Source organism: Erythrolamprus reginae, chromosome Z (genome assembly GCF_031021105.1).
Source record: "Erythrolamprus reginae isolate rEryReg1 chromosome Z, rEryReg1.hap1, whole genome shotgun sequence".
NCBI classification, from domain to species: domain Eukaryota; kingdom Metazoa; phylum Chordata; class Lepidosauria; order Squamata; family Dipsadidae; genus Erythrolamprus; species Erythrolamprus reginae.
In genome coordinates, this window is record NC_091963.1 from 102582165 (window position 1) to 102595819 (window position 13655).

Below are 13655 nucleotides of genomic sequence, written 5' to 3' on the forward strand. Positions count from 1 at the left end.
GCCAATTATTCTAAATATACTCAATTGGCTTTAAAAATGTAGAAACTTTTTAAGAACAGACATTTTTCAATAAAAAATGGGAAAAGGTAAAAAAAACCAAAACAGAGGAGCTATATCTTAAACATTAACCTGTCCAATGAATAGTAGCTTACAATGAACTAGTTCCTGGTTTGAATTTGTAGATGATTAAGGAGCTTATTCTCAAACATTTACCTTACATGATCTTCACCTTTGTAAAAAATGCAATGTACCTATGAAATCCAAGATTGGAATCTTTCACTTCTTTTATCACTTAACTTTGTTTTATTGCAATGCCTACATACAAAATATTAACTTCACTTATGATTTAGAAAACCAAGCTAAAATTGGTTATTTGTGATTTATATGCTTAGCTAGTTTCTCCTAAATCATAGTCTAATTTACAGAACTTCCACAGATATTTAAAGCCATGCTAAAGAAAACAGAAGATTGGGGCAGGAAGAAAGAATTTGTGTGTCTGGTCCTTTCCTGACATCACATTTCTGTCCAGAATTGAATTGAAAATTCAGCTTAGTGTGTTCAAGACATGTTGGAAAAAAGCATACATGTGTATTTCGCCTATACATGGTCTCACATAAATCATTTTTCCTCAAGATCTTAAAGCGACTGAATTCTGCATTTGGTAAAAGACACGTAAAGAGATTAATGTCAAAGAGGGAACGTTTTGTTGTAAAAAAAGATGGCTGTCTTACGTGGTTTATAAAATATTTTTTCAAAAATGCTAATGACACATATGATCCCCACAACCAACCACCCCACCCAAAGACAGTCAACAAAATGCCCCATTTTGGTACAATTATTGGTCACTTCATTGTAAAAAAAAATATATATATTAACAACAACATCAACCCAAAGGGGTCTGGCTACTATGGTCTTTAGCCAAACGCTGGTCAGAAAAATGACAGAAAAGTCCACCTCCAGCAAAATAAAGCCAGTCACTTGGAGTTCTTGAAATTCTCTCCATCTTCAACAGTATGCCAGACATTCCCCCTTTGCAAAATAAAAAATAATATAAAAGAAATTCCTGTTCTTCAGTCCCTCTTCTATTCCTTGACCCTTGCATCACACTCACACAAAATATGACCCCTCCCAACCCCCATTTCCCTCAGCAGGAAATGCTGGATATCCAGTTTGTCACAGGAAATTGCTAAGTGCAGCTGCAGCCATTTTGTTTTCTTTTTCTCTTTTGTCAAAATGTGAAAGATCAAGACTATACAAGATTGTCCATTATGAGGAGTGATGAGGCTCATTGGCAATTTCCCACAGCTCGTGCTCTTTCAGAATCCATCTCTCCTTGGCTGTTTGCTGGGGTGATGGAGACAAAGGGGAAAATGTCTCTCATTGCCATGTTGTTGTTTAAAAAAGAATTTGTACAAAGTCCCAAGCTGGTGGCTAGAACTGGGGGTTGGAAGAGGGATGAAGATGAGAGGGGGAAAAGAAGTTAAAGGGGTCTGGATTTTGCTATGACCCCTATCATCTCTTATAAACAGAGATTTAAGGGGAGGGAGAGAGAAGGGATTATATAATGAAATTCTCTCCTCAAACTACTATTTCCCACAAGAAAGGGAAAGTACACCCCTCTCTGGTTGTCAGCTATTGTGTACCCTACCCCTTGCTCCTCTCTCCCACAGCCACACATCGTTAATGCAGTGTGAGGCTTGTGAAAAAAAGAAGTGAATTAAAACACAGTGATTTCCTCCCCCCTCCCTCCCCCATTTCCTCCCCATCCCAGCTCTCCAGCTGCAATGTTACTATTATCCGGAAAAACAAAACCGAATAAAGTACAGCAAGGAAGGTGGAAGATGAAAAACAATTCAGTTGGAGTCCGAATCAGAAGAGTCTCCTGAAGAGGATGAGGAACTGCTGCTGCCTTCTGATTCATTGTCCTCATCGTCGTCCTCATCCTCTTCATCATCTTCTTCTTCATTCTGAGAAAAGAAGAGGAGAGTTATAAAGCAAGCCCGGATTTACACTTCCTGTAAATCTGACAGAAAGACAAACGGGAGTGTAGAATCCTGGTTTTTAAGCATCCAGGATGAAGTATTTTAGTTCTAACAATTCTATCATTTTTATTCCGATAACTATTTGTTATGGAACCATTCAGGCAAAGTTGAGCCAGTAAGGAATCACTGCCATAAATCTTACGATTCTTACAGCTAATTTGCAAAAAAAGGTATGAAGTGATTGTTTTTTTCAACTTCATCATAAAAAGGTTTAGGCTTGTGATGGCGAACCTGTGGCACGCGTGGCATGCAGAGCCAAATCAGAGGGCACGTGAGACTTTGCTCTGTATCAGCTGATTTTCAGCCTTCAGAAAGGCTGTTTCGCCCTCCAGATACTTCAGGGAAACTTCCCTGAAGTCCTAAAGGCAAAAAAATCCCTTAATGGACAAATCGGAAGCTTGGAAAAACGCACTTCTGGTTTGCCATTGTGCTGTTTTTTTGCACTCTGGAGGGTTGAGGGAACCTCCCTGTTAAAATCTTTTTTCCTAGCTCGCTACTCACCCAGCCTACAAGCCAACCTCCCTCCCTCTCGAGGTCAGCTCCCTCTGCCATTGCCGCTGGCTTTCTTACCCCCCTACCCCCACTACTCTGCAACTGAGTGATCACGTTTTCCCCTAACAGGGCAGTCTGCCCAGCCCCCCTCAGCCCAACCCGACCTGTCATCCCCAAGCTGCGTCTCACCCCAAGATAGGGGTTCTACCTGACACCTGTAGCTCTATTGCATTCCTTAGTCTTGTGTCCAGGGAAGCCCATTATAAGAAAAGACCTCGCAAGTTCAATCAAACTTCTCGAACTCACGAGAAGTTTTCTTTTACAATGGGCTTCTCTGGACAGAATACCTCTATATATTGGGGGTTTTTCTTCTTAGACTTTTTAATGTAAAACTGTTATTTTAGATTTTAATTATTAGATTTGTTACCATGTATTGTTTTTTATCACTGTTGTGAGCCACCCCGAGTCTTCGGAGAGCGGCGGCATACAAATCTAATAAATAATAATAATAATAATAATAATAATAATAATAATAAGACTGTTATGGTCCTGGACCCCAGAGATGTGCTGAGCTCAAGAGGAGAGAAGCTGGCTGGCTGGTTGACTTGTAAGCTGGGCGGGCGGTGAACGAGGAAAAAGTCTTTAACAGGGAATGGGGCGGAGGCCTTTTTTCTGCTTCTTTGCTAAAGTACCCCGAAAAGCAGTTCCGTTGCCTTCCCAAGTTTTTGCAAGCGCTTCCCTTGCAATCTGAAGGCTCTTCTTGCCGCTTCTATGTAACATAACCGTAAACAAGTAAGCCCAGCGAGAGAGCTGCAGCTGCAGGGAAGGGTTGTGGAGTATTTTGCAAGCCAAAGGAAGAAGCGATGCCACACTTTTTTTTTTAAAGGACAACTAATTTGTCTGCAGTGGTACAATAGGGGCTTCTGCTTGAATAGGGTGGGCAGAGGTGCACTAGAAGACTTCAAGTTCCCTTCCAATTCTTGTCAGTTTGAAATAATAAAAAGTAAAATGATCAAGACCCACTTTTGTCGCCAGGCGTGGGGATAATTACCATCTTTCCCCCTTTTTATTATATTTTTGGCCTTACTGCATGATAGATTAGGTTGAATGTGTGTGACTGCATAGCTAGGGGTTTTATTATGTTATTAATGTCTTTTAAATAGATCTAATTTTTATTGTTAGATTTGTAATGTATTGTATTACTGCTATGCTGTGAGCCGCCCCGAGTCTTCGGAGAGGGGTGGCATACAAATCTAATAAACTATAAACTATAACTATAAACTATAATTAAGAAATATTATTATATAAGAAATAATTAAAAAACTACAGCTGCAGTCCTGGGGGAGGCGGGCTGGTGGTGTGGGGAAGAAGGCTTTGCAGCTGAACTTGGGGAGTTTGAGCTCCTGTAGCAAATGGTGGGGGCGCTTTTAAATTTTTGCTCCGTCATAGGGAGTAAAAGTCATGTGGAGTTGCGCAGCCTCGGCGAAGCAGTATTGTTTAGGGGGACAATAATTTGGGCAGAGAGGAGAGCATAATGGGCAAACTGGAAATGCATTTTCCCAAACTTCCAGTTGGCCCGTTTGGCCATTTTTTTTTCACCTATCAGGCTTCAGAAAGGCCTGTGCACATGTGTGGGAGAGGGAAGGAAGGGGTGTGGACATGTGCGCACATGCTAGCACGCACACCCACACCCCTTTTGGCATGTGAACCAAAAAAGGTTGGCCATCACTAGTTTAGGCTGTTACTGGGTATTTATTTGAGAAATGTTTTTTCACTAAGGGGAAATTCCCACTGCCAAAATGCTCTGTTGAAAATAGGAAAATGCTCTATCCCAAAGGAAGGAGACCATGCTATTTTGAGGGAGCCATGTGGTCTAAAGCTTTTGGGTATAAGCAGAGCATTACCTCTTCTCCATCTTCACTCTCCTCATCACTGCTTGAATCTGAAGAGTCTCCTCCCTCCTCAGAGGAATCACCGTTGTCATCATCCTCATCATCCTCTTCTTCTTCCTCTTCCTCCTCCTCTTCATCCTCCTCAGATTCCTGTGGATAGAGAGTAGATTAAAAGCATTAAATTTTAAAAAAATTTAAAAAGCAAACTAGTTTTCAACTGAAGGAGAGGTATTCATGAGGACTACAATGAATTAAATCTAAAGCCAGACAAACATATTCTCATTTCTAAAACATAATGCCTTACTGTGCACACTTAAATTAATGGTAAATTTTAAGTTTCTCTTTAATTGATGAAATTCCAGCTTAATTTGATTCAAATAAGCATGCAATCATTCAAAGATATTTAGCAAGTAATGTCACTGTCCTATTGCTGCAATAGAGGACAAATCTTTCCTTATTGCTAATTGGCAGAAACAAAGTGAGTGGGAAATTTTTTAAGTACTGTAATAAGATCCAAAATAGGAAAGGTGCTATAGATCTGGTGTGCCACGCCTTTTCTTGCATAATACTGCCTTATTCTAAGAAAATATGGTTTTGAGTTATGAAGATAGCAAATGGATACAGTCACAGGCTTATCACTCTATTTTCTGCCAAGCTCCTATACAGATCTGAAGCAATGTTCCCACTTTGGATCTCAACATTGCACATTTCTAAAGACTATATATCTAAGAAAAAAAAATAAAAAGGAAATTCAGCTTGGATCGTAGGGCCTGTGGCACTAGGAGGTTAGCTAAAAGATCCATCAGCTGTAGAAATATTGTTCTGTTCTTATTGGGAGGGGTTGGTTTATGGATTTTAAACTATTTCCAGGATTTTGTTACTACTTTAAAAATACCAACTGACCTCAGGCAAAGCATTCTTTGTTTGGAATTTTTCGCCAGGCTATAATAGCTGTATAACACAGACATGATACCCTTAATATACTTACTGATTTGGATTGCATTGAAGGTTTCATTTTTGGATTTGGGCCCCGCATTTTCCCCATATTCTTACGTTTCTGTTGAGATAGAAGTGAAAGGTTTAAGAGAGACGATCAACATGGGAGACTACTCCTTCACACAAATTAGTCTAAAGGAAGCACAATTTACCTATATCCTTCATCCTTATTCATTTATAGCCTGTGATCCTCAAACGTATCTCTGAACATATAACTGTGGAAACTGATGCCATAATTGGTAAAATTAAGAGGTCTTGAAAACAAAACTAATTCCACCCGAAGATTTAGCTGGAGAATTCTTATTTTCCCCCAGGAGTCTAACATTTATTCTTTACCGTAGAATTGGCCAAGGATTACGTTTAATACTTTGGGGCAGACTGTAAAGTAATTGAGATTGTTCCATGGGAGAACGATTTTGATGGCTGTCTTTGCTTTTAGCATAATGATGAGTCTATTTTGGGATACATATTAGTTTTAACTTTTTTTCTATCCCCAAATGGCACAGATTCAGCAGTAAGGGTCAGAAGAGGCCTGCAAGAGGCATAAAATAGGATCTGGAGACCATGAGTTGCCCACTCCCGGCATATCATCACCACCATTTCCCTTAAATTTCATTTTACATATCTGAAAATTGATTGTATACCTGCTTCTTTCATTTTGATTATTTAGCCAGCAATTTCTAAACAGTTGTACCCAGATCACATTCTCTCATATTACAGCCTCTGTACAGTAGTTCCTGCTTTTATTCTATCCTGATGTAGTTGAACATGCAGGTGAACGGCTGTCAGAATATATATCACTAATTTGGTCTTCCCTGACTGCATATCTGATGATGATGGAAATTGTCCTCTATCATCTCTACAAGGCATCAGCTTGAGAAGGGTAACTAAACATGGGTATACCTGAAGAATTTATTTATTGTCTAACAAGACTTGACATTTATCTTCAGCATCAATATTCAAAGCAACTGAAATATTTCAAACAAACAGCACTATCTTCTAATTTCAGCTTCATGCCAGCCCTGAGCTTGGAAACTAAAAGTGACAATGACAACTGGATGAAGTTGCAAAACTTACAAACTCTGCTTGTATTCTGATGCGCAGCTGCAGTAATAGCTATTTCAGTATAGCTATCCCCAATGACACGTATTATGAACCTAAGTTTCTATTAACTCTGAAAACATTCGCGCTCTCACTTTCCATCCTATCAATAATTTACTGCATAATATGGATCCTGAAATGCCTAGCAGACAATGCCACTTTCCTTTCAGACTCCAGTCCCTTCTAAACTATGTTTCATTTCGTGCAAAAAAATCAAGAAACATCCACTTCAACACAACAGATATGCAATCTGTCTCCACAAATACTTGCAAAATACTAACACTGGAGGTATGCTCTTTGTAGGCAGCTCTCTCTTGCGGTGACAAGGTCTGTAAAAAAAAGATGAGAATGGAAAATGGAGATTAAAAGACATCTGAGGATGAAGATAACTTGAAAAATCTGAATTAAAGATCACAGAGTACCCATAACTGTGTGTCCCTGATAATGGAGAACAGTATTTCATATAGAAGCTAGAAATGATGATTTTGTTTAAATTTGCATTTTGTTAAAAATTTTATCTATATTTTACTGTATTGCAATTTGTCAAAGATATTTTACCTCCTCTCCCCTCCTCCCTTTCCAACTTCAGAACTCACCTTCAACCACATGTCCAGGTGCACTTTATACTGTTTCTGCTGTTCTTCAGCTAACTTTTTGTACTGATCCTTTTGGCTCTGAGAGATCCGTTGCCAGCGGCTCCCAATCTCTACCATCCGCTCTTTCAGAGGAAGATGGTTGAGTTCACCGTTTGAAAGCAGCTCCTGAGAAAATTTCTGATATCCGTTCCTGATAAACACAAAAAGCGGCCTATTACACTAACTTATTTTCCAATTCACTGCAGCCATTAAGATTCAGAACAGGTAATTCATTTTAAACAATTTCATAATCATAGGGAATTAATGCTGGCAGATATTCTCAACTATCTCACTCTAGACCCATTAAATAAGTTATCAAAGGTACAGCTTTATAGATGAAAAAATGAAGCCTTGTACATAGTTAGTGGCTGGGATCATTGTTGTATAATTAATGGCAAGCTTAATTCCAACTAAGCAACTTCTTTTTCTTCTGTCCCATTTCCTGGCACTTTCAATGGGAGGATAATTCCCACCAAGTGTGCAAAACATCATTTGCCCACCTCTACAAGACCTTGCAAAGATCTTACAAACTTAAAACAGGAACAGGAAAATAAAGTAAGATGCAACAATATTTTCCCACAATTTCCAGACTCCTGTTTAAATACGTTTTTCCTTCGATCTCATTTAAGGTATTAAGAAATTTTATGGGGTTATACTTCTAATTTTGCTTTACTACATTTTTGTAAAGTTAGGCCCTTTTATTCTGTTCTTTCGTTGGATTGTATGAGATTGTGTAGGGGTGGAGAAGTGCATATGCATAAAATATACCTAAGCTTTCATAAAATTTTAGCCTTAGATTTCTTTTAAAATTGTTTTGGAAAAAGATGTTGACAAGTTTATTGAATAAAAAATGAATGCCTCAAGCAATTTCAACCAAACTTGGTACACTTACTATCTGACAAAAAATACAGTGGAGGGAAGACAATGTTTGTGTTCTGTAAACTGCTCAGCATTTCTGAAAAAGCCTAGGCCTCCTTCACACAGTAGGCCTATGATTAGGCCAGTACAGAGGCCTTGGAATGAGCGTGGCGTGGCCCAAGCAGATCGCCCACTCCCAGCTTATTGCGCCAGGCCAATATCTACAGGCTTAGGCTTCCCTCATATAGTAGGCTTATGAAGCAAAGGGAGCCTGATTAGGCCTGGCCAGTAAAGAGGACTTTGAGTACTCAAATCTGCCTAGGTGGATTGCCCGTCCACCTCCCTGCAGCAGCCTGATCTCGCAGGAACAGCATCGGCCTGTGTTCCTAGGATTGTCCTTCACTCCAACTCAGGCCTAGGTCTCCCATGCACAGAAGGCCTATGAAGTGAAGAGAACCTGATTAGGCCAGTACAGAGGCCTTTGATTGAGTGCGCCAAGGCCTAAGCGGATTGCCTGCTCCTACCTCACAGCTGCAGCCCATGTTCCCAGGATTGTCCTTCACCCCCCACAAACAAAGCGAAACAGATATAGAGGCCAGAGAGGAGACCCAGCCTATTTCAGCAGGGTGAGGCAGTGCAGCATGGCCCAGTTCAGGGATTTGTGTTCCAGTCCCAGGCCCAATTTGAAGAAATGGTAAAATAGGTGGTGGTAGAGTTAGTGTGGTGGTGGTGTGGTGGTGCTTCTAAATCACCCAGCTCTTCAGTTTCTGTAGCTGGGATTTGAACAATGTCCTTATACAGTGGAACCTCAAGATACGAACCTAATTGGTTCCAGGGGGAGGTTCGTAAGACGAAACATTGTTTCCCATAGGAAACAATGTAAAGTCAATTAATCCGTGCAACAACAACAAAAAAACCCGCAAAAAAACGCTGCCGCCCGGCTGTCACCTTTTAAAACAGCCGGGGGGGGCTTCCCAGCAGCCTCCCGAACCCGGCGAAGTGACGTGGAGGAATGGGAAGCTGAAACCGGGCGGTTTGAGCTTCCCATTCCTCCAAGTCACTTCGCCGCTCCTGTCCTGGCTAAACCGTGCGGCAGGAGACAGGTTTTGAGTATTTGGCGGGGGGGGGGGGAGAGAAGTAGGACCTTCCTAACTCCCTCCCCCCGAGCCGAAAACCCAAAGGGGGTCTGCTGCTGCCCGCGTGAGCCAGGAGGCATTCAGGGCGAAGTGCGTGGAGGGTTTGGCGTTTGGGTTCAGAAGGCTGCTCGGAAGCCTCCCGACTGTTTTAAAAAGTGACAGCCGGGCTACGGGGCTTCCCAGCATGCCTCATGGCTCACGCGGGCAGCAGCAGACCCCCTTTGGGTTTTCGGCTCGGGGGGAGGGAGTTAGGAAGGTTCTCCTGCCCCCCCAACCGAAAACCCAAAGGGGGTCTGCTGCTGCCCGCTTGAGCCATGAGGCATGCTGGGAAGTCCCGCAGCCCGGCTGTCACTTTTTAAAACAGCCGGGAGTTTTCCGAGCAGTCTCCGAGAACCGAGAACCCAAACACCAAACCCTCCACGCACTTCGTCCTGAATGCCTCCTGGCTCACGCGGGCAGCAGCAGACCCCCTTTGGGTTTTCGGCTCGGGGGGAGGGAGTTAGGAAGGTTCTCCTGCCCCCCCCCAACCAAAAACCCAAAGGGGGTCTGCTGCTGCCCGCTTGAGCCATGAGGCATGCTGGGAAGTCCCGCAGCCCGGCTGTCACTTTTTAAAACAGCCGGGAGTTTTCCGAGCAGCCTCCGAGAACCGAGAACCCAAACACCAAACCCTCCACGCACTTCGTCCTGAATGCCTCCTGGCTCACGCAGGCAGCAGCAGACCCCCTTTGGGTTTTCGGCTCGGGGGGAGGGAGTTAGGAAGGTCCTGGCCATGAAAGCTCACGAATCCAACAAGGACGAAAACCAGGAAGCTCTCCGAGCTCGGGAAGGAGCCCACGGTCAGTCGGCTGCGGGCGGGAGGAAGGCGAATGCCTCTTTGTTGCGCTGCCGCCAGCATGGCCTGGCTGGCAGCGGAAGATGTAACCGAGCCCACGGGGCCGGCAGGGAACAGAACGGAGCCTTCCACGGCGGCTGCCTGCTGGGCTGGTAAGGGGGGGGAGCCGAGCCCAGCCCCGTGGCATTCGCTTTCCTCCCGCCCGCAGCCGACTGACCGTGGGCTCCTTCCCGAGCTCGGAGAGCTTCCTGGGCATGAAAGCTCGCAAATCCAACAAGGACGAAAACCAGGAAGCTCTCCGAGCTCGGGAAGGAGCTCACGGTCAGTCGGCTGCGGGCGGGAGGAAGGTGATTGCCTCTTTGTTGCGCTGCTGCCAGCATGGGGAACAGAACGGAGCCTTCCGCGGCGGCTGCCTGCTGGGCTGGTAAGAGGGGGAGCCGAGCCCAGCCCAGCAACAAAGAGAGGCATTCGCTTTCCTCCCGCCCGCAGCCGACTGACCGTGGGCTCCTTCCCGAGCTCGGAGAGCTTCCTGGTTTTCGTCCTTGTTGGATTCGCGAGCTTTCATGCCCAGGAAGCTCTCCGACAGGCGCTTAGCTCCTCCCATCCATCCAGAAGCCGAAAGTTCTACCCTTTGTTCACCAGCCTCCACGTTTTTCTTTCGGCTTCGGCAGCCGGAGACATTGCCAGCCCAGAAGCAGGAGACGCAGGATCGGGCCGGCAGCAGGCGCAGGGCGAGGCAGCAGGTCTGCATCCTGGGCGGGCAGCGGGCGAGGAGGCGTGGTCGAGCGGCGGCAGCAGCGGTTCTCCTCACTTCGCCCGGTCCTCTCCTGCCTCCTGCGCTGATGTTCCCCGCTGCGTCGGGCGCCGCAAGCCCCAAGTTGGATGCACCCTCGCTGCCGCGCCCAGCCGCTGCCCGTCCCGTCCTCACTGGAGGTCTAGCCGGAGCCTGAGCCGGGCCCGCTCGGCCACACCTCCTCGCCCGCCGCCCAGGATGCAGACCTGCTGCCTCGCCCCACGCCCGCCGATCCTGCGCCTCCTGCTTCCCCCCCCAGCCAAAAATACAAAGGCGGTCTGCTGCCGCCCGTGGAGCAATGGGAAGCTGAAGCCGCCGGCAGTTTCAGACTCCCTTTGCTCCAGGCTGCTCCGCCCTGCCTGTCATGCGGCGGCAGACCGTCTTTGTGTTTTTCGCTGGGGGGGAGAGCAGGAGGACCTTCCTGACTCCCTCCCCCAGCGCCAGACCTCCTGCCCTCCCTCCCAGACAAAACCCCAAAGTGGCCTCCCGAACCCGTTTTCCATCTTACGAGCCTGCCGCCGCTGCTGAGAAGCCCCGCCGCTGGCTGTCACCTTTTAAAACAGCCGGGGGGCTTCCCAGCAGCCTCCCGAAGCCGAACGCCAAACCCGAACTTCCGTGTTCGGCGTCTGCTGGGAAGCCCCCCAGCCCGGCGGTCACCTTTTAAAACAGCCGGGCGGCTTTCCAGCAGCCTCCCGAAGCCGAACGCCAAACCTGAACTTCCGCGTTCGGCGTCTGCTGGAAAGCCGCGCGGCTTTTTAAAAAGGTGACTGCCGGGCTGGGGGGCTTCCCAGCAACCCCCTGAACCCCGAACTTTTGCCAAACGTCCGGGTTCGGGGTGTGGCTGGGAAGCCCCGCAGCCCGGCTGTCACCTTTTAAAACAGCCGGGGGGCTTCCCAGCAGCCTCCCGAAGCCGAACGCCAAACCCGAACTTCCGCGTTCGGCGTTCGGAGGCTGCTGGAAAGCCGCGTGGCTGTTTTAAAAGGTGACCGCCGGGCTGGGGGGCTTCCCAGCAACCCCCTGAACCCCGAACTTTTGCCAAACTTCCGGGTTCGGGGTGTTGCTGGGAAGCCCCCCAGCCCGGCAGTCACCTTTTAAAACAGCCGCGTGGCTTTCCAGCAGCCTCCGAACTCCGAACGCCAAACCCGAACTTCCGCATTCTGCGTTCGGAGGCTGCTGGGAAGCCCCGCCGCCCAGCTGTCACCTTTTAAAACAGCCGGGGGGCTTCCCAGCAGCCTCCCGAACGCCGAACCCGGAAGTTCGGGTTTGGCGTTCGTAACTCGAAAAAAGTTCGTAAGAAGAGGCAAATTTTTTCTGAACCCCGGGTTCGTATCGCGAGTTGTTCGTAAGACGAGGGGTTCGTATCTTGAGGTACCACTGTACTTTTAAAATCCTTTTGATCTGCTAAATAAAATTGCTTTGATTTGACACTATAAATATATGCTCTGATTTGAGACTATATATAATTCATTCCTTTTCCTGTCTAATACAAAATTAGGATAAATAAATACCAGGGCAACGCTGGGTAATCAGCTAGTATCTTATAAATAAAACAAAGCAATAGGAAAAAACGTATTCTACCTCCAAAGGATGAATTAATACTCTAAAATACTAATCAGCCAAGCTATAAAAGTTCTCCTGAATTCAGACAACCCCACATTTCTGTATTCTATTAAGCCAACACTTACATGGGGGGTTTCTTTGGCTCACCCTGGAATTTCATCTTCTTGGAGGCATTTGTTGAACATGGTGGTGCCCTCATCTCACTCAGTTCTCGCTACAAAGGAAAAAGAATAAACTGCTGCCTTTTCCTTTATCCTGTTTTGAATTCTTAATGAAGTATTTGAGTTTTCAGTAAAAAAGAAATAGTTAGGTCTGCTTATCCTCTAAACACTAACCTTTAATACACAATACTAAAAATTAAATTTTGGGGCCAAATAAACCATTTGGGTAGATAATGCCTAATATTATTCAGCCATTTTAACAGCCTGAATCATAGGAACAGGAATATTTCCAACATATTTTCAAACACATTCACCTACAGCTAGAAACCTGTTTAATAGTTTTTTTAAAAATGAAGACAAAGAATTTTGCTCAATGCTTTTTTAACAAGATCAGGATGGGAGCCAGATAGAACTCAGGGGAAATGTTGGTCCAGAAAGTATGTTTCCTAAGTCATCTCAGATATCACTGATTAATAAATGGAATAATGAACATTCCAACTGTCAGTTTCCTACATTCCTACAGAAATGACACATATGTGCATGCTTGCTCTAATGCAGTATAATTAATGCCTCATACCTCATATCGTTTTTGATCTTCTGCTGCTTTCTTAATCCACATAAGTTTCTCTTTTTTCTCCATATTATTCCAGGTAGCTTCCATGGCTTTTAGTGCTTTCCCCCTGTCATTCTGAGATAAAATAATATTATCACACTTTATGGACTCTAAATAAACTGCAGAATCATTCCGAATGTGTGGTTCCAACCATTTCGAAACAAAAGCAGAAGGCATGTGTCTTTCTGTTCACATAATTTATTGTCTTAACACATTCATTCCCCCCACCCCACCCATTCCACATATTTTCCTGGCTTAAACTCTGACTTCTTCTCTGCTATGCTTCTTCTCCATCTTCATTTTAAGTCCCCATTCTGACATCCTTTCCAACCAGCAAGTTCTTTCTGCTATTTATAAGGCACCTGGCAATAATTATCCACCTTGAAGGAGGAAAATGTATATTTGTGCATGCATGTGGGAAGCTAGAATTAGAAACTGGGAAAAACAAGCTTAATAAAGGCATACATGTTCTTTAGCTTTGCCCTAGAGTGTGCTATATCGGCAGGAAAGGGGATTCAGACAGATTCTGAAATTGGGAAAAGGA

At 45.0% G+C, this 13655-nt stretch overlaps 1 protein-coding gene across 19 annotated transcripts in view; it reads right to left on the bottom strand.

Moving 5' to 3' along the window:
• Positions 1 to 283: 283 nt before the first annotated feature.
• The window catches only part of UBTF (upstream binding transcription factor), a 49116-nt gene continuing 35744 nt past the window's right edge, over positions 284 to 13655 (bottom strand). For 10 of the 19 annotated variants that reach the window (XM_070728200.1, XM_070728190.1, XM_070728185.1 and 7 more), the window contains 7 exons: positions 13076 to 13186; positions 12463 to 12551; positions 7120 to 7309; positions 6805 to 6852; positions 5415 to 5483; positions 4439 to 4582; positions 284 to 1967 (listed from right to left, as the gene is read on the bottom strand). In XM_070728200.1, the coding sequence (XP_070584301.1) occupies positions 1854 to 1967; positions 4439 to 4582; positions 5415 to 5483; positions 6805 to 6852; positions 7120 to 7309; positions 12463 to 12551; positions 13076 to 13186 (765 nt within the window). In that variant the 3' untranslated portion in view covers positions 284 to 1853. The remainder of the gene's footprint in view (positions 1968 to 4438; positions 4583 to 5414; positions 5484 to 6804; positions 6853 to 7119; positions 7310 to 12462; positions 12552 to 13075; positions 13187 to 13655) is intronic. The other 9 variants (XM_070728194.1, XM_070728203.1, XM_070728193.1 and 6 more) reach the window with 1 other exon arrangement.